General features: G+C 48.0%; 1 protein-coding gene across 1 annotated transcript in view; it reads right to left on the reverse strand.

The window, feature by feature from the left end:
* ACSBG2 (acyl-CoA synthetase bubblegum family member 2) overlaps positions 1–20,165 on the reverse strand; it is a 28,940-nt gene that overhangs the window by 434 nt on the left and 8,341 nt on the right. Inside the window, exons 5-12 of the mRNA XM_036848040.1 lie at positions 19,373–19,459; positions 14,871–15,020; positions 10,180–10,356; positions 5,883–6,064; positions 5,517–5,750; positions 3,308–3,525; positions 1,331–1,470; positions 996–1,242 (exon numbers count right to left, since the gene is read on the reverse strand). Of these exons, the coding sequence (XP_036703935.1) occupies positions 996–1,242; positions 1,331–1,470; positions 3,308–3,525; positions 5,517–5,750; positions 5,883–6,064; positions 10,180–10,356; positions 14,871–15,020; positions 19,373–19,459 (1,435 nt within the window). The remainder of the gene's footprint in view (positions 1–995; positions 1,243–1,330; positions 1,471–3,307; positions 3,526–5,516; positions 5,751–5,882; positions 6,065–10,179; positions 10,357–14,870; positions 15,021–19,372; positions 19,460–20,165) is intronic.

The following is a 20,165-nucleotide window of genomic DNA, read 5'->3' on the forward strand; positions in this document are numbered from 1 at the left end:
AACGCTCCCACTTGAGACTTCTTTCATCCACAGCCCAGGATGCCCTGTAGGCTCCGGTCACCAGGGGGTGCGGGCTTCCCTCCAGGTGTCCTAGACACACACACACACACACCCCCGACCCTGGATCGCATTTCCAACTCGTAAATAAAAAGACCAGGGTTCAGAGGGACAAGTCACAACTCATGTGGCGGGCACAGGATTTGAACCCAGGTTGTTGAAGGCTGCACGCTTGCCATGCTCCCAGCTCCCTGCGGTCCACGCTGTGGAAGTACAGCCGAGTGCTGAAAGCAAGCCCCTGGGGGGACCTCAGGGGAAGGCAAGACCCCCCCCACCCCGACCCCTCCCCTCTCGGCGGGGAGACAGGCAAAGCTAAACTAATATGTAGGGTAGTTTCAGGCTCTGACATATTAGGGAAGCAAGAAGACAGGGCAGTACAGTAGGTGTGACGGTGGACTGTAGGGTCAGTGTGTTAGGGGGGACGGCAAGCTGCTTTAGCCAGGATGGTCAGGGAAGGCTGCTCTCAGGAAGTGGCCTTTAGGGTGAGACCCGGACAATGAGAAGGAGCCTTTCGGGCAAAGAACTGAGGGGGAAGAGCAGTCCGGGCAGAGGGAGCAGCAGGTGCAAAGGCCCTGGGGAGAAGGGGCTGCGCGCGTGTGTGTGTGCGTGTGTGTGCGTGCGTGTGTGTGTGCACGCGCGTGCATGTGTGCGTGTCTGTGTGCGTGTGCATGTGTGCGCGCGTGTGTGTGTGTGTGTCTGCGTGTGTGTCTGCGTGTGTGTGTGTGTGTGTGTGCGCGTGTGTGTGTGTGTGGCCGGGGGGAGATGGACACCAGTTAGCTGGAGGCGGCCGCATCCCCCTCCCGGTCCACGGCTGGTCCCACAGACACTCTTGACTCCCAGAAAAAAAGACGCGTCTCCTCAGAGCCCACAGTGGCCCTGGACACTAGCAAGGGACCAGCCTCCAAGTTTCAAGGCCACCGGCTCTCCAGGCCACTCACCTAGCTCCCCGCCACTGATGGAAAAGTCCTTCTCCAAGATGACCCACTTCTGAATCTTCTGCGCGTCGGAGATGGCACACTGATTCACGGCATTTATGCCTTTCTGGATGGCCGTGTAGATCAAGGGGTCTCGCAGCTCCAAGATCTCGGACACGGTGGACGCCTGGCTGCCTGCATCCCGGCAGAACCTGATGGCCTCCCAGGTCAGTCTGTCCAGCGGCTCTCCAGTCGTCTTGTCGACCTCACACTGCCCCGAGACACCCCTGTCACAACGCCTATCACCCGTCTCTGAGGACCAAGAAGCGGATCCCTCCCGCCTAGAACACCCCTGTTACCTTCAGCGTCAGGAGGACACCTAGAAACTTGGCCTTATCTCCCACTAACATGGCGTTACTGATGATGGGAATCTTCTCCTTAACCAGGTTCTCGATGGGAATGGGGGCCACATTCTCGCCGCCAGCAGTGATGATAATTTCTGAAACAAAGCATGGCTGGGGGTGGGTTCAACCATGACAGTCCAAAAGCCCTGCCCCTCTGTGGATCAGAGGGGACAGAGGTTGGCGCCAATGACCACTCACCTAGAAAACCCCAGAAGCAGAGGAGGACCTCCGCCCATGGCCAGGACTCTCTCTCTGTCCTTCCCCAGGCCGCAGACCCAAAGTCACTCTGCCCTTCATCCCCCATCTTCAAATTTCCATTAAGCATCCAAGTCCTGGGCATTCCACTTGGACAGCGTCTTACGAACTCCTTGCCTGTTTCTTGGTCCCCCGTACCCTGCTCCAGGCCCTCCAGCATGTCTTGCTTGGAAGATAGGTGCTTCTGACCACACCCTGTCTCTCTGGTTCCTCCTTTTCCCATCGTTTGGCAACTCCCAAAGACCCTAAGTCCCCGCTCTCCCTGGGGGGGTGTGTAGCATCCCTAATTCTGGCAAGCTCTAAAAGAGTTGTGTCACTTTCTCTCGCTGCCTCTGAAATTCTTCAAGAGCCCCTCCTCCTGCCCCAGACACAATCTTTACTTGTTCTTTCATCCTGGGATGCTTGCTACTTCCTGTGCCACCCACCCAGACTCTCTCCCTCCCATCCCATGATCTCACAGTCACCCTCGCTGAGGTCGTTACAGCACCAGTAATAATCAGTTTGATCCCATAATGGACATCTCTGATATCGTCTGCCCAGTGACGACTCCTTTGGGTTTCTTTAGGGAGCTACTCTCCATCTTTATGTGGTTTTCGGGGGGGGGTGAGCATGTGACCAGGTCTGACCAGTCGGCATATTCCATCCTCTACAGTGATTCATTCTGAGATGTGATAGTGACCCAAGAAGATCCAGCGAGAATCAGGCCTAAAACTTGCCGACACTGTTGGGAATAATACACTCTTACTCATCCCTTGGGTGTTAGGATGAACCTAGACTGTTGGCAACCATCTAGTCACCAAGTTGGAAAAGGCTCTTTAAGAATGGCATCAACACAGAGGACAACATGGTAACAGAAGGATAAAGAGATTCCTTGTGATGTCATTTTGGCACCTGGATCCAGCCATGCCGGAAGCATGACCTTCTGAACTTTGCTGGTTTTGAGCCAATAGCATCACTTTTTCACTCAAACCTGCTTAAGAAGGGTTTTCTGTTGCTTATCATGGAAATAATGCTAACATAGCCCTCTTATTGTATAGGTACTGCCTATGTCAGGCTCCATGCCAAATGGTCTCCCTCAGAGGTTGGTAAACTCCAGCCTGTGGGCTAAATCCCACCTTCCGCCTGTTTTTGTATGGCCACGAGCTAAAAAGGGCTTTCACATTTTTTAATGGTCGGAAGGAAATCCAAAGAAGAATAATATCCGTGACACGTGAAAATCCTGTGACATTTGTGTTGGCAAACAGCCATGACCATCGGTCTGCACATCGTCTGCTGCTGCTTTTGTACCACAACGGCCAAGTGGAGCAGCTACGACAGAGACCCTGTGTCCTGCAAATCCAAAATATTTACGCGTGGGCCCTTTATGGGAAAAGTTGACTGATCCCTGTTCTACATCATTTCATTTAATCCTCACTGAATCGTTACAACTCTGTAGTTATCGTTATCCTCAAATGGCAGGGGAGGGAACAGAGGTTTCAGGCCCAGAATGGGCTTCTTTTCTGGCTCCGTCCTGCCGAGGGCCAAATGCTGGGCACAGGGACGGAGCTGGGGTGCGCGGACTGGGGTGTCCCTGTACATCAGTGTGAGCCCCGCCCCCTGAAAGGCGGGGCCTAGGAGCCTTCAACATTCAAGGTGAGCCTGCTCACAGGAGGCCCCTGCGGAGCCCGGCCCCAGTACCTTTGATGCGGCCCGTGATAAAGAGGAAGCCCTGGTTGTCCATGTGGCCCAGGTCCCCAGAGTGGAGCCAGCCCTCCTCGTCGGTGGCCTCCACGGTCGCGTCCTCCCTCTCCAGGTAGCCCATGAAGACGTGCCGGCCCCAGAGGCAGATCTCCCCAACGCCGTCCTTGGTCTGCTGGTACAGCATGTTCTTACACCCAGTCATGACTTTGCCGGAACTGCCAGGGCACAGGAGGGAGGAAAACTGAGGCTCGGGGAGACGAGGTCACCCACCCAGGTCGGCCTGGGTCTGTGGCCCAGGCTCCTAACACTCCGCTCAGCTGGCCTGGGCTGGAAGCTGCTGCTGCTGCACCCTCCCCAGGGCCCGGTGGGCATGAGAGGTGTTGGCCGAGTGGAGGGAGGGCTTGTTCAATCAAGTGAGCCAACTTCCCAAACACTTGGTGAACTGGGAAACCCAGCAGAGTTGTAGATTGTTTTATTATTTTTTTTTTTGGGAATTAATAAAAAATTTTTATTGGAGTATAGTTGTTAGTTTCAGGTGTACAGCAAAGTGAATCTAGATTGTTTTTATCTTCACATAAATAGGAGAAAGACAAAGAGCTCCTGGGTTAAAAACAGCAACAGGGAAGTCCCCGGTGGTCCAGTGGTTAGCACTCCACGCTTTCACTGATGAGGGCCCAGGTTCAATCCCTGGTCAGGGAACTAAGATCCCACAAGCCACATGGCACAGCCAAAAAAAAAGGAAGCAACAAAACCCCCTCTAGAAAACAGGTATGTCAACCTGAACGCAATGACCAGGACAGCTGATTTTAAGTAAGTCAACCAACTAGAATCTCTTTAGAGGTTAAAGTTACTTCCACAAGACAGAGTAGCACCAGCTGATATCTGGATTTTTGTGAAATTCCTTTCACTAGTGATACTACTCGGGAGGGTGGTTTTAAGATGCAGAAAAAGAAGGATTTTCTTACTGCCTTGCTGAGGTCTTTTTTACTGGCAGTTAGAAGGGCCAGTGGTTTTAGGGTTAAGTGTAGGGATTCCCTTAGTAAGAGGAAAAAGAAGGCAGGCCTGTGAAGCTTAACATTTATAAAGAGCCTCCTTACGACCTCCATTAAAAGCTTTTCTAGGGAGACATCCCCAGTGGTCGAGTGGTTAAGACTCTACCACAGGGGACGCGGGTTCGACCCCTGGTTGGGGAACTAAGATCCCACATGCCGCGTGGCTAAAAAAAAAAAAAAAATCTAACTTGATTTCCACGTTTATCAACAAGCTATCTCATTTCCAGGATCTACAAGAGGTCCTTTCTGAACACCAGAACTTAAGAATTAAGATTAAATCTTTAAAAAAAAAAAAAAAAGCTTTCCTAAGAATATGGAAAAACTCAGAAGCTATACAAGTTTCATGAGTTCAACCAGGTAAAGATAAAAAAATTCTGCACAGCGAAAAACACTCTTTAAGGAAGGACCACTCTTTGGTTTTGGAAGAAAACTCCAGTGGGCATTTGGGTTCTGCAGAAAACAGACCCAGATGGGATTATGGACTGGAGAAGGGGAGATAACTGATGGGCAAGGTAAAGTAAGAGGCAGGAGATGGTTTTGCCAGATTGGGAAGACTGAATTCAGTTTTTTTGCTAAGTTCAGAGGCAGCCAGAACTCGGCCGAGCATGAGAGGAGAGCCAGCCTTGCAATAGGGCGGCAGGGCGGGGGTCAGGGAGGGGCACAACCAGGAGGCCCTGTGGAGGAGCACGGTTCTCAGACTCCACGTGGAGCTTGGCTTCGTTGTTCTCACTGTGTCAGTATCACCGGGCTCCATCCTGCAGCCCGAGGTGAGCTGAGCTTGGGAGAAAGCCAGGAGGGGCCTGGGGACATGTTTGAGAGAAAGCGCCATGGAGATGAACGGTCCCGAGGTCTAGGGAGGTGAACCTTGGGTGGGTGAGCCTGGGGTGGGCCGTCCGGAGGCAGAGCTCGCAAATGACAAATAGGGAGAGTCCATAGAATGTTTGAGAGCCCTTCCCCTTTGTCCATGGGCTCTCGGACAAACTGGGGCTTCCCACGGTCATGAAAATTTGGGGCTTCGAGGCTGGAGAACAGGGGTCATTCTGGAGACACCAAGTCAGGATTCATCTTAGCCCAGAGGCCTGTCGACCCTCCCATCTTCATCCCTTTGACCCCGTGTGGCTGGAGGACCGGGAGTCTGCCCGGGAGGCCAGTACCTTAGAATCCTGTAGTTCTCTGGGCTGGACGTGGAATGGGGTCCTGAGCTTTCACTCATACCGTACGCCTCACCTATAGGTATGTCCAGGCTTAGAAAGAACTCAGCAGTCTCTTGGTTGAGGGGTGCAGCCCCGCTGATAAAAATGCGGCAGCGATCCAGGCCAAGGGAATTCTTGATTTTGGTGAACACGAGGGCCTTTGCCATGCGGTAGCTCATGGGAGTGTCATGTCCCCTATGAACATGAATGCCAAGGAGAGCTCTATAGCCATGGAGCCACAAGGGGGCTGATGGCACCCAGCTGGAGAAGGCTGAGCCCCCTCACCCACTGCCCTCCACGCCTGGCCCCGCTGAGCCCGCCACTTACCCTCGCATCCTTTTTGAGTTGACCTTGAAGCCAATATTTCTTGCCCATGAAAACACCTTTCTCCTCAAGCTTGAAGATTTGCCAACAGTTTCCTTTATCTTCTCATGCATCTTTTCCCAAATTCGGGGCACCCCCAGGAAGGCGGTAGGCTTTACCTCCTGCAGAGTGTTGACCAAAGTGCCCTGCAGGGCGCAGAGCTGGGTTAGCCACACCTGCAACCCAGATGTCCATCTCTCCTCAGCCGCTCAGCTCACCCTGGTCCAATAAGCCAAGAGCTCCTCAGCTCAGCTCAGCTCTTGGCTTATTGGACCAGGGTGAGCTCCTGACCCAAGGGAGCCAATCCATTGGCTGGCCAGTGGCCAATCAGATTATCATGCTCTCTCTGGGCATTTGGTAGAGAGCACAGACTGGTAAAATGTTTTTGGAAGGCAGCGTGACAGTATTATTAACATTTTAAATGCAACTTGGCAACTTCACGTCTGTGGGTGACAGAATTCAGCTGAATGAAAGATCAGGTACACAGAGAAGCACGTGTGAGATATTCTTTGTGCATCATTTTGTAACAGGATAGAAACAGACTTCATGGCCAGTGATGGGGGGATTGGCTAAAGAAACTGTGGCCCAAGAATGCAGTGGAGTATTATGCAAGATTCTCCCCCAAATTGATCTATAGGTTCAGTGTAATCCCTATCAAAAATAGGCAAGCTATTTCATACAAATTGACAAGCTGATCTTAAGATTTATATGGAAATGCAGAGGATCTGGAATAACCAAAGCAATTTTGAAAAAGAAGAACAAAATCAGAGGACTTATTACCTGATTTTGAAACTTATTATAAAGTAGGGTGATCAACTGTCCTGATTTGCCCAGAACTGGAGGCGTTCCTGGAATGTAGGATTTTCACTTATGAAACCGGGCGAGTCCCAGGTAAACAGGGACAAGGGGGTCATACTACCATAAAGCCAGAAAAATAAAGTCAGTGTAGTTTTGGTGTAAGGATAGACATAAAGTTCAGTGGAACAAAACTGAAAATCTGGAGATGAATCTTCACATTTATGATCAATTGACATTCAATAAAAGTGCCAAGGCAATTTAATGCAGGAAAGGATATCTGTATACAAACAAACAAACAAACGAGAGCTTAGCTAACTTAGAGCCTTCTTGCCAAACACAAAAATTACCTCAAAATGGATCACAGACCTAAAAGTAAGAGCTAAATCTAAAAACCCTCCAGAAGAACACATAGAAGAAAATCTCTGTGACCTTGGAGTAGGCAGTGATTTCTTACAAATGACGCCAGAAGCATGGAAGAAAAAAAATCAATAAATTGGAGAGTTAACATTCATTAGAGGTAAACACATTTTGCTTTTCAAAAGACACTAGTAAGAAAATGAGAAGACAAGCCATGGAACTGGGAGAAAGTATTTGCAAATCATATATTTGATAAAGGATTTGTATAAAGAACCCTTAACATTCAACAATAAGAAGATACACAACCAGATTTTTAAATGGTTAAAAATTTGATCAGTCATTTTTCCAAAGAAGATATACAAACGGCCAATAAGCACAGGAAGAGTTGCTCACCACCATTAATCATTCGAGAAATGCAAATTAATATGGGAGATACCACTTCGCATCTACTAGGATGGCAATAATAATAATAAAACAAAACAAAAACAAGTGTTGGTGAGGATGTGGAGAAATTGGACCTCTCGTACACTTCTGGTTGGGAATGTAAAATGACACAGCCACTTTGAAAACAGTCTGGCAGTTGCTTATGATGTTAAGCCAGGATCCAGTGGTTAAGACTCTGCACTTCCACTGCAGGGGGCATGGGTTCAATCCCTGGTGGGGGAACTAAGATCCCACGTGCAGCACGGTGCAGCCAAAAAAAAAAAAAAAATGTTAAGACAGCTTTGTTACCTGGTTGACAATTTTAAATTTTTTGACAGTATTAGGGGTTGATAAGGATATTGGAGACTGGGACCTTCTCAGGCCCTGTAGGCGAGTGTGTATACATTATGTTTTCAGCCAGAAAATAAAGTATTCATTTACTGAGTGTCTAATGTGTCTCAGACACTGAGCATGGGGGATGTGAGAGTGACCGAAAGGGGTCAAGGAGATACTTAAGCAGGGAACTAAATGACATGGAGGAGCCAGCCATGTGAAGAACAGGAGAATGAGCCCTCTGGAAGGAATTACAAAGGCCCTAAGACTTAGCCTAGGGGAGATTATCCTGGATTATCCAGGTGGGTCCAGTGTCATCACAGGGGTCCTTATAAGAGGGAGGCAGGAGGATCAGAGAGGTGTGACAGTGGGAACAGAGATAGGTGTGTGTGTGTGTGTGTGTGTGTGTATGTATGTGTGTGAGTAAGAGAGAGAGAGAGAGATTTGAAGATGCTATGTGCTCCTAGCTTTGAAAATGGAGGAAGAGGCCACAAGCCAAGGAACATAGGCAGCCTCTAGAAGCTAAAAAAGGCAAGGAAACCAGTTCTCCCCAAGAGCTTCCAGAAAGAACACAGTCCTGCTCATGTCTTGGTTTTATCCCATTGAGACCCATTTTAGACTTCTGACCTCCAGAACTGTGGGATAATAAATTTATGTTGTTTTAAGCCACTAAGTTTTGTGGTAATTTGTTCCAGCAATCATAGGAAGCAAATACAGAGAATGTAGCTGAGGAAAGTGCAGAGTTCTTTTCTGGCTCTGTTAAGTCTACAAGGTCAGGACATACAAGAATTCTTTCATTTACTTAACATGAAAAACCTACCAAAGATGAACTCCAGCTAAATGAAGAGGTAACCCCCAAAAAAGAACACAAGGACCTTAGAAAACAGAGGATTCAGCACAGGAGTGGGAGGAAGGGATATCCCTGCATGACAGCTTGTAGAAGCTGCTGTTGATGTCCTCTTCAGATCTCTAATGGTCCACAGCTTCCCTCTTCTTCAGAGAACTGCCCTTATTCAGAAATGCCTGGGAAGTTATGCACCCGCATGAGTGCACAAGCCTATAGCCAACGACTCTCTGAGATGGGGGTACAAAAGCCCAGACCCCTTGCCTCAAAGCAGTACAACTGTGGTGCCATTCATGCTTCAGAGATTCCCATGGGATTGGTTTGTGTAAGGGCAATTCCACTTACATGCCAGCTGAACTCACATCCTCTCTTCTCCCCTTGCCATATCTTGCTCCCCTCACTCCCTTACAGTTTTCACCTGAGAGATCCTACTCAATTAATTACAAAAATCTCCATCCCATCTCAGGTTCTGCTTCTAGGGGGCCCAATCTAGGACAACTTAAAACAACAAGCAGTCCTACTCAGGGGAAAATAATGCAGTGGGTATTAGAACATTTGGAAAATCCTGATAAGCATGTGACAGTTGAGATGGAGCAACTGTGGACAGGTATACAGAAAACTTCCACCAAATTGGAAAAGAAAGGCAACTGTTAACTCTGGGGAAAACAAAAGGTTGTACCAGACAAGATATGTAATCATGTAGTAAACTACATGGCTCCGTTAACTAAGAAATCTTTTCATTGAGAGGATGGGAAAAGGGGAAGCAAGTGAAGATGGGGGTGTAAGAGGATTAAATCCTTGCCTACTGCAATAGAAAAGTAATAGATAATATTTAAAAGTGCATGAATCAAGAAAATTATTACATATTTTTTAAAAACTGGAGGTAAATGCCAGAAGAAATCTCTTGAAAATTCTAGAGAGTTTGCCTCTGGAGGGTGGTTAGGACACTGCTGTTTTTCAAAAGAGGTCCAAAATCCCTTATCTCAAACCCTTGGGGCCAGATGTGTTCTGGAATTTAGAATAATCTGGCCTTCAGAAAGGTAATATGGTGCTTATTTCATTTGTTATATGAATCCCATGGTGGTGTCTTGGCAAGCCAGCTGAAATCCTTCACGTTAATATTTCTGCAGATACACATATTCCCAATAAGTGGGATAAAAATGAAGACTCCAAATAGCTTCACATCAGTTCAGGTCATATTTTACTGCCAAAAACGTTTGGTTTGGGGAGCATTTTGGAGTTGGGAATACTGACTTAAAAAAAAACTACACATGTACACACACGTTCTGCTTTCAATACCATTCACATCTTAGTCTTAGGTTGTTCAGTATACAGTCTGCACAACCATGGACACCATGACTTGGATAAAGATAAAAACTAAAAGAAGGTGGTTGACTGTTTCAAATGCTGCTGACTGGGAGCATTAGATGAGGATGGAGAAGGAACCCCCAGATCTGGGACGTGAAGGAACCATCCACTCCTCCGGGCTGCCCTTGGCCTTCATACCTTGAGTGCATCTGGTTGAGCAAAGTAGACGAAAGCCCCGACCTTCATGGGTATCCAGACATCCATCATCTGAGCTGCGATGTGGCTGAGAGGAAGGTAGCTGACCACCACCTCCTGCTTCTCAGGAGCATAAGACAGATTGAAGTCCCTCGCCACCGACCCCGCCGTCCACGTGATCTGGAACACAAATCGAGCTTACAACCCAATACGATTCAGCGCGCCTCATCCTTGCCCGAGGGCCATTTAAATGCAATTATCTAACAAACACAAAGCACCTGCTTAGGCACCGCTCTTGTACTTTACAAACATTGAGTCACTTAGTCCTCATCTTAACACACTGGGGTTGATAACTGCGATTCTCCCCATCTGTAAGATGGGGAACCAGAAGCACAGAGAGGTTCACTGACTCGCCTGAGGATGGAAGGAGCAGTAAAATTCGATGGAAAGCTTTGGGGGATTACCAGACGCCCTAGGATCCAGCAACAGACCCTAGAGTCAGAATGTCTATCAGGGATAGTCAGAAGTCTGAAGGATTCAGTAAGTGTCCCAGAATCAAATCCTGACTCCACCATTTACTAGCTGCGTGACCCTGGGCTATTTGCTTAAAAATCCTTTGCAACCTGTATTTGCTCATCTGTAAAAGGGGCACAGAGTTTCCTCGTGCCCAACATAAAACTATAAAACCAACACTGTCCAACAAACGAAAAGGCCACCCATAATCCCGTGGCATTAATACCCCAACAATTAGTATGTTAATGTTTTTCTTTCTCCGGTGCATACCTTGATGGAAAGTTTTAGCATACCTATGATTTTGCAATCTATATTTTTTTACTGGTGTCATAAGTCTCTGGCAAACAGTCGCCTCGTTAATGCAGCCACACGGGCCTCTGCACTGTTCCTCCAGCACATCAGGCAAGGTCCCGCCTCAGGGCCTTTGCACGGGCTGTTCCTGCTGCCTGGGATGGGCATCCTCTAGCTGTCTCCACAACTGACTCCTCAGATGTTATATTCTGGTTAAATGTCGCTTCCTTACGGAAGCAGTCTCACATCACCCGAACTGAAGTTTCCAGCATCTGTCTAATCCTCTACGTACTACTTGCCACAATCTGAGTGGTCTTATTTGTTCATTCCCTGTCTGTCTTCCCGAGGGCCACCATTGGGTCTGTTTTGCTCAAAGCTGTTTTCCCAGCACATAGTAGGTGCCCAGTAAATTTTTGTTGAATGAATGAATGAATGAGGAAAGAGAAGTTACATTTAAGTGTAATGAAATATGCAAAGCACTCGCTCTGTAGTAAGCCTTCAAGATTTGTCCCTCTTCTTTGGGCCTCAGGATGAAGGGATTTTTCTTATGCACCCATAAGCACTGTCAGCCACAGTGACCCAAGGAACCCAGCGCCCATTTGTTGAGAAAAGGGGCTAGGTGTGTGTAGACCGTGATTTACAGTGGTTTAGACACTCCTGGGTTCAGATCCTGGCTCAGACCTTTCTATGCTCTCTGACCTTGTGCAAGTCATTTCCCCTCCCTGAGCCTCAGTTTCCCAGTCTCTGAAAGGGGTTAATGACACATCTTACCTTGTGGGGTTTCTGTTAGGGGTTAGTGTGTTTATCTCAGCATGGCATAGTACCCTGTAAACGGGAGAAGCTTTGAGCTGTTGACCTATGTTGAGAACATGGGACTGGCTTTGACTTCCTGCTGTAAAGATGACGATTACGATTTAAAAAATAGTAGCTGACAGGGATTATTTTTTAATCCCAATGTGCCAGGCGTTGCTCTGAGCATCTTATGTCTATGTGGTAGGTTAAAGACAACTGCAAATTCTCTGCCACCCCTGCCATTCAGAGCTGGAGTCTGTTTTCCTTTCCCTTCACAGGGCTGGTCTGGTGACTGGTTTTGACCCACAGAGTGGAGCACCGTGTAAACTTCTGACATTGAGTCCTAATAGACTGCAGCTTCTGCCTTTGTATCAGGGCATGCTTGCCCTCGGGGGAGCCAGCGCCACGTTGAGAAGTTCGACAGCCTCGATGCCTCCATGCTGTGAGGAAGCCCAAGCCCCATGAAACACGTGAGTGAAGCCCTGCTTGGACCTGCCAGCCCAGCCTGGGCACCAGCTGAATACAGCTGAGTGACCCCAGCTGACATTCTGTAGGGCGGAAAAGACGCTTTGCCAAGCCCTGCCCAAATTCCAGACCCAGAAATAACACACTCTTGGTGTTTTAAGTTGCTAAGTTCTAGAACGGTTTGTTACACGGCAGTAGCTAACTGACACAGTATAGGAAATAATTTAACCTTCATAGCAACTCTGAGAGGTAGCAACCATTCTTGTCTCCATTTTACAGATGGGCAAACCGAAGCCCAGAGAAGTTAAGGAAATCTTCTCAGGTCACATAGTTAGCAAGTGGGGGAGCCAGGATGCAGATCCAGGCAGACTTGCTCCAGGGGCTCGGCTTTTGTCTGCCCTCTGCGTGGACGTGATCTCGCTAGACATGAAGCCACTGGGAGCGTGGACGCTGGCCAGGGTTGGGTGGGGGCCTCATCGGACTCCGTTCATTCAGTCCACAAAATGGATTGAATCCTCCTGTACACCAAGCACTGGAGACACAGCAGTGAACCAGACAGACAGCCCCTGCCCTCAAGGAGCTGTTGTTCATGATAAACACGTGACTGTATAATATGGCAGTGTAAGAAAAAACAGTAGCCAAATGGGGCTTGGGGGCTAATGGGATGGTTTATTTTTCTTTGCTATTTTAAACGTGGAAGTCAGGGAGGGCTTCACAGAGGCGGTAACATGTGAGCAGGGACCCGGAGGAGGTGAAGGAGCAAGTCATGTGGGTCTCTGGGAAATAGTATTCCACGTAGAGGGAACAGCCAGTGCAAACGCCAGAGTGTGCTGCCAGCTATTAAGCTGGGCTGGTGGGGAAAGCCCTTATAAAGTAGAAACGCTTCATTTTACAACTAGCAGTCTTTCTGACTCACAGAGGGGAGTGTGTTGGGTGCATGTCCTGCCAGACACTTTCCTGCTTTTAAAACTTACACACGTGTACATCACTCGCTGCCGTTTTTCAGTTTTTAACAAAATCGCGTCGTGCTCTGTGTACTGTTCTTCAACCAGCTTTAACATATTTGTAACGATCGCACCTTTGGACATTTTTACACCTTAACCCCATAGACCTACAGTGTAGTTGAAAATGTGGACTGTGGCGCCTGCCTGCCTGGGTTTAGGCTCCTGGCTCTGCCACACTGCTTGCTGTGTGACCTGGGTCCAGCAGCTTAACCTCTCTGGGCTTCAGTTTTCTCATCTGTAGAAACAGCGTCCACCTGATAGAATGGATACAGTCATAGAATTGCTGCAAGGATTTACAAAGTGTAAAACTCTCAGGACGGCCCCTGGCCCCATAGTAAGTGTGCAACAGAAATGAACCGTCACTGTCTTTCTTGTTCTTTAAAAAAACATTGGGGCTTCCCTGGTGGCGCAGCGGTTAAGAATCCGCTTGCCAATTCAGGGGACACGAGTTCGAGCCCTGGTCCAGGAAGATCCCACATGCCGCGGAGCAACTAAGCCAGTGCGCCACAACTACTGAGCCTGCGCTCTAGAGCCCGAGAGCCACAGCTGCTGAGCCTGCGTGCCACAACTACTGAAGCCCGCGTGCCTAGAGCCCTTGCTACGCAACAAGAGAAGCTACCGCAATGAGAAGCCCACGCACCGCGACGAAGAGTAGCCCCCGCTCGATGCAACTAAAGAAAGCCTGCGTGCAGCAACGAAGACCCAACACAGCCAAAAATAAGTAAATAAATAAATTGATGGGAAAAAAAAAACAAACACCAACAACTTTATCGAGGTGTAATTGACATACAGAGAACCGCATTTGAAGTGTACAATTTGGCACACACTGACTATGTCTGCACCCGTGAAGCCAGCCATCACCACCATCGAGATGGTGGACATTTCCATCGCCTTTGTAATGCCTCCCTCTTGCCCTCCCCAGGCAGCCACTGATCTGCTTTTTGTCCCTGTAGATAAGTTTGCGTTTTCTAGGCTTGCACCACACGGCTTGCAGGATATTAGTTCCCCGACCAGAGATTGAACCCGGGCCCTCAGCAGTGGAAGCACAGAGTCCTAACCACTGGCCCGCCAGGGACGTCCCCCATAAACAGGATCTTTTAGCATGTATTCTCCTTATTCTTTCCTAACAGTGACCTAAATAACCATCAGCTTTGGATTCCACCCAGACATGTGTAAGTTTTCCCCAAGCACACGGCCTTCCTCAACTAACTAAAACAGCTTCTGCTTTACCCCTGAAACACAATGTGTATACTGCCCTTTCATGTATTTATTTTATCAAACACGGTTCTGAGCTCAAACAACCCATGAGGCAGGGACTGTTACATTGCACCCGTTTTACAGATGAGGAAACTGAGGCTTGGAGATGTCAGATGCCCTGCCCAAGATCACAGAGCCAGGTCTGCTCCAGAGTCCCTGATCTCAACCCCTGCACTATGCTGCCCCCAACCTTGGAAGCATTTGCATAACTCTCTATGCCCCACAGATCAAGGGCACCCCCATGTGCTGGGCCCCTAAACGCCACTGTGCCCCTGTGGGTCAAGAACAAAACTAGCCTGAAGGCCACTGCCCCAGAGTGACGGGACCCTGGATGCTGCAAATTTCGTCCCTGTCAGCAGAGACAGCACTTACGTTGTCATGGCTAAGCATCACCCCCTTGGGATAGCCTGTGGTCCCAGAAGTGTAGATGATCACAGCACACTGATTGGCCTTCTGGCTCTTCATGATCTGGTCCAGCTGGGACTCGGGGATGCTATTGCCAAGCTCCATGAAATCATCCCACTGTGGAAAGAAAAGACAAGCGAAGACCTAAATAGACATTTCTCCAAAGAAGACACAAAAAATGGCCAAGAGGCACATGAAAAGATGCTCAGCATTACTAATTATGGGAGAAATGCAAATCAAAACTACAATGAGGTATCACCTCACACCAGTCAGAATGGCCATCATCAAAAAGTCTACAAACCATAAATGCTGGAGAGGGTGTGGAGAAAAGGGAACCCTCTTGCACTGTTGGTGGGAATGTAAATTGATACAGCCACTATGCAGAATAGTATGGAGGTTCTTTAAAAAACGAAAAATAGAACTATCATATGACCCAGCAATCCCAATACTAGGCATATACCCGGAGAAAACCATAATTCAAAAAGACACACACACTCCAGTGTTCACTGCAGCACTATTTACAATAGCGAGGACATGGAAGCAACCTAAATGTCCACCAACAGAGGAATAGATAAAGAAGATGTGGTATATATATACAATGGAATATTACTCAGCCATAAAAAGGAACAAAATTGGGTCATTTGTAGAGTTGTGGATGGCCCTAGAGACTGTCATACAGAGTGAAGTAAGTCAGAAAGAGAAACACAAATATCATACATTAACGCATATATGTGAAATCTTGAAAAATGGTGCAGATGAACCTATTTGCAAAGCCGAAATAGAGACAGTGTAGAGAACAAACGTATGGACACCAAGGGGGGAAATGGGAGGGTGGGATGAACTGGGAGATTGGGGTTGACATATATACACTACTGTGTATAAAATAGATAACTAATGAGAACCTGCTGAATAGCACAGGGAACTCTACTCAGTGCTCTGTGGTGACCTAAATAGGAAGGAAATCCAGGGAAGAGGGGATATATGTATACGTATAGCTGATACACTTCACTGTACAGCAGAAACTAACACAACATTGTAAAGCAGCTATACTCCAAAAAACAAACAAACAACAGAAGTGGAGGGTGGGGACTCAGGGTGTGTGAGAGGGGTCCTCAGCACCTAGGAGTTCCCTTCCCCAGTCAGATCTTGCCCCACCAGCTTCTCCCAAAGCATGATTCCCAGCAAGAGGAAAGGCACCTCTGACAAAAGCCCTAAGATGTTTGCTTCTTCTCCTCCACTTCCCAGGCAGGCTACTCAAGCACCGGTGCCTCAGTTTCCTCATAGGTTAAATGGGAATGACATCAAGACCCAACTCCTTGGGTTGTTTTAAGCAGTAAATGGGTTAATATATGTAAAATGCTCAGAACAGCAGAGTTCAATATTATTTATTCTCTGCCTTCCCAGATGCCACTCAGCACCTCAAACTTATTAGTTACCAGATTGCTGTGGCTGAGCGCCGCTGTGATTGGTTTAAGCTAGAAGGTCCCATCTGCCTGGGCCACAGTGGTTAGACTGGGTCTGGGCACGTGACCTCAGGTGGTCCAATCACAGTGAAGGTCAGGGCTTTTGCTGGAAGTGCTGGGACATGAATGAGTCATCTGAACGTGAATAAGATGTAGCCATAGGAGCTGCTGGACCATCTCAGGACTAGGGGGAAGCAAGGCTGGCATGGAGCCAAGATATGAAGAGAGCAAAATGGAGTCTAGGTCACGTTATTTGAGCCCCTGGTTCCAGCCATGCCTGAAATCCACACCCTAGGTTGTGGATATGAGCCAATAAATGGTCTTTTAAGCTTAAGCCATTTGGTGTTAGGCTTTTGTCACTTGCAACCAAAGACATCCTTACTGATAAGAGATACCTCATCTCCCTATGGCAGATGAAGGAGCTGAGGCTCAGAGGTGGTAAGTTACCTGCCCAGGGTCACACAGCAGGTAGACAGAGGAACTATCATTCTAACCCAAGACTGTCTATGACTCCAGAACCTATGCTCTTAATTAGCTTAGAATTTGGTGCCTCAGAAGGAACTGTTGGGCTGGGTGAACCAAATTTCACCTGAGACCTGCAAAAATTCTACCTCTGAGCCCCTAGTGAGGCTCTGGATGAGGGTAATGTCCTGTCTGCAAGACAGAGGGCACTCCAGGTCCTCCAGAAATGGCCAGTATTGCCTGTAGCCTGCCAGGGCAACGCTGGCCCCATCTGAAAGGGAAGGACCTTTACCCAGACCGTCTCTAACAGGGTAGGGTGATGGTGAGAGGAGCAGCATACAAAAGCCTTTTGCAGGACCCTGTCCTTTCTCTGAGAGATGCCTCAAGCCCTCCCCCGCAAAGGATGCTCCCGTAATGGCTGGTGCAAGACCTCATTCTCCCATGGCCGCAAATGATTGGGTTAGGTAGACACCAGAGCCAGTCCTGTCCAATCCAGTCCTCTCTCTTGGCAATCTGCAATTGGTCCTGAGTCCAATCCCAGGCATCGTAACCTACCCAGTTAATTGTCTCATTCTGCCATCCCCCTGCCCCCGAATTTCACCTTTTAATTTCCCAGGCGCTTCCTTTTTCTCTCAGTTCTAATGAATGTATTCCTAAACTGAATCTAAAAACGGTAGGTTCTACTCACCCTTGCAGAGAAGGAGATACTAATCTATGTCACAGAACTCTTCCCTATAAATCATTGTCCTCAACCAGCGGTGATTTTGCCCCCTAGGGGACTTAGGCAGTGTCTGAGGATATTTTTGATTGTTTCAACTGGGAGGGTGCTATTGGCACCTAGTACGTAGAGGCCAGGGATGTCGCTCAACACCTTACAATGCACAGGACGGCCCCCACGATGAAGAATTACCCACCCCAAATGTCCAACGAGGCTGAGAAACCCTGCTGTAAATACTACTTCTAACAAATGAGTTTATTTAACTTATCCAGGCTTAAGATATTGTTTCTGTGTTGGTCATTTTTAACCTCTGAAAGGTCTGTAATTCTGATCGGCTGTCTTACCTAGTCATTGGCCTGGTCTTAATATTTAAATGTTTTCTGAAAGGTGCACGAGCTGGTGAGTGTTTGGGCCAGAAAGGATCATTGACATCTTTCCTCCCGCTTGCGTGGAGGGCAAACCAAATAAACTCCATGACATTTTAGGACTTCTGATTTGGGTCATGGGTTTGATGGCCTGATCTCAGGGAAATTAACAGCAGCTCATCCTGGTCCCTCCCAGCCCTCCTGCCCTGACTTCTGTGAGTTAACTCATTGTATCCTTAAAAACAAAACCCAGACCCCCTCCTTTGGCTTAAGTGGGTTTCTGTTGCTTGCACCCAAGCATTTTCTGACTCTTAGAAGACCCTGAAGCAGAGGGAATTTGCAAAAAAATGACTGCGACAACATTTACGGTGTCACCCACTCTTCAGGAGCCCCGCCCCTCCCTCAGTAAGAGCTGAAGTCTGGGCCCTCATGCAGCTTGGCCTTGCTGGGCAGTGTGTTACTTCCAAGAATAGGTCCTTAAAGGTAGGACAGCTTCCACTTGGATATTTCTCTCCCTCAAAACATTCTCTCTGGAGATCTGAGCCACCAGTAAGTCCAGAGGTCCTGAAGTCATCATGCTGGAGACAGCACATGGAGACACCACAGAGAGACAGGGAAATGTGCTGGAGGAGCCCCAGCTGCAGGGTTGGGACCAGAGTGAGGACCAGGGGCTTTTCCTTGAGTGCAAAACTTTAGGGGATGCCCAAAAAAAAAAGAAAGCTTGTAATCAAGATAAATACTACTTTAATGCAATAATTTAAAAGTCACTATCAAAGCAGAGCAAATTCATGATGAATGAAACATCAAAATTTTAAAAAAGGCTCCAGCAGGGCTGTTGGTCCGAGCCATTGCAGAAATGTGCATCCCTATATTCCTATTTGTATATATTAAAAATGGCTAATGGTTTTAATAAAAATATTGATGACTTTGCATCTGTGAAAACCAGGAAAGTAAATTTATAATAAGTTCTGGTTTGAATACAAATTAAATATTTAAACTTAATGTTGTGAGTTCCAACACATCTAATTTTCAATGATGCAGTATTTTTTCAGTTACCCTAATGGTCTGAAAAGAAACTAATAATAAAATGATTGGTGTTGTCTTATGCCACCAATTTTTGGGGTGATTTGTTACACAGCAGTAAATAACCAGAACAGACACCTTCCAGTAAATCAGAACCTTCATGCCAGAAAAAAATTCTCTCAAAAGCCTCACCCCCTTCCCTTGTGAGGCCCCTCCCTCTCCCTTCCTCACCACCCACTTCCTTTGAGAGTTCCCGCCCACTTCCCTGGTTTGGCCCCGCCGCCTTCCTCACCACCCACTTCCTTTGTGAGCCCCTGCCCACTTCCCTGGTTTGGCCTCACCCTCCGCCTTGCTCACCACCCACTTCCTTTGGGAGTGCCCTCCTTCCCTTTCAAGGCTGTGCCCTCCCCTTTGCTCAGTGCCGCCTCTCACACTTACAGAGTACAGGTGGTTACATTTGCTCTCCTTCACTGGCAGCCTGTACTGAACGATTGCTTTTAGGGTCTCCATCTTGGTCTTTGGAATCTGAAAAAAAGTTGTGTATGGACCTCATGGTAACGGGGCCCTGGAAGAGCACATCCTAAGCTCTCTCCCACAGGGACCTCAGCCTCTTTCCCTCCCCCTGCCCACGCAGTAAAACTTTTGCTCTTTGTCTTGACTGACAGGTCGGTATCAGTAGACTGCAACCATTGCAGAGGATTGAGGGCAACAGCCTCCTGAATTCTGCTGTACAGAGCTGTGGCTTTGGTTGGTGAGTCGAAGGAGGCCCTCCCGGCTCTTCGTCTCCTGGCACCTTATGCTTCACAGCCAAGATCCAGCTAAACTTCTGGTTGGAGTAGGGCTACAGAAATCCTCCATGAAGGTGGCTGGAACTGGGTGGGTTCAGAACTCTCTACCTAAACCTAGACCTGTAAGGTTCAGGTAACCAGGCCAGTGGGATTCTTGCCCCCCTGTTCGTGCAAAGGAAGGAATGTGCCTGTATGACATTTCTAGCCAATCCAGTGAAGAAGTCACTTCCAACATCCAGTACGCTACTTATAATTATAACCAAGTCTCTGGCATGACCTGGAGAGAAAAGATGACAGAAGTGATTGTAACAGCTGGACAAGAGTTTTCCAGAGAGAGAAGAAACAGACATCCAAAAAGCCGGAAGCAGGCAGTAGCTGGGATGTTTGAGGGATATAAAAAGTCCAGGTTGGCTGGAACGGGGATGGAAGGGAGAAGGCCGGGG

This window comes from Balaenoptera musculus, chromosome 3, assembly GCF_009873245.2.
Source record: "Balaenoptera musculus isolate JJ_BM4_2016_0621 chromosome 3, mBalMus1.pri.v3, whole genome shotgun sequence".
In the NCBI taxonomy this organism is placed as follows: Eukaryota; Metazoa; Chordata; class Mammalia; order Artiodactyla; family Balaenopteridae; genus Balaenoptera; species Balaenoptera musculus.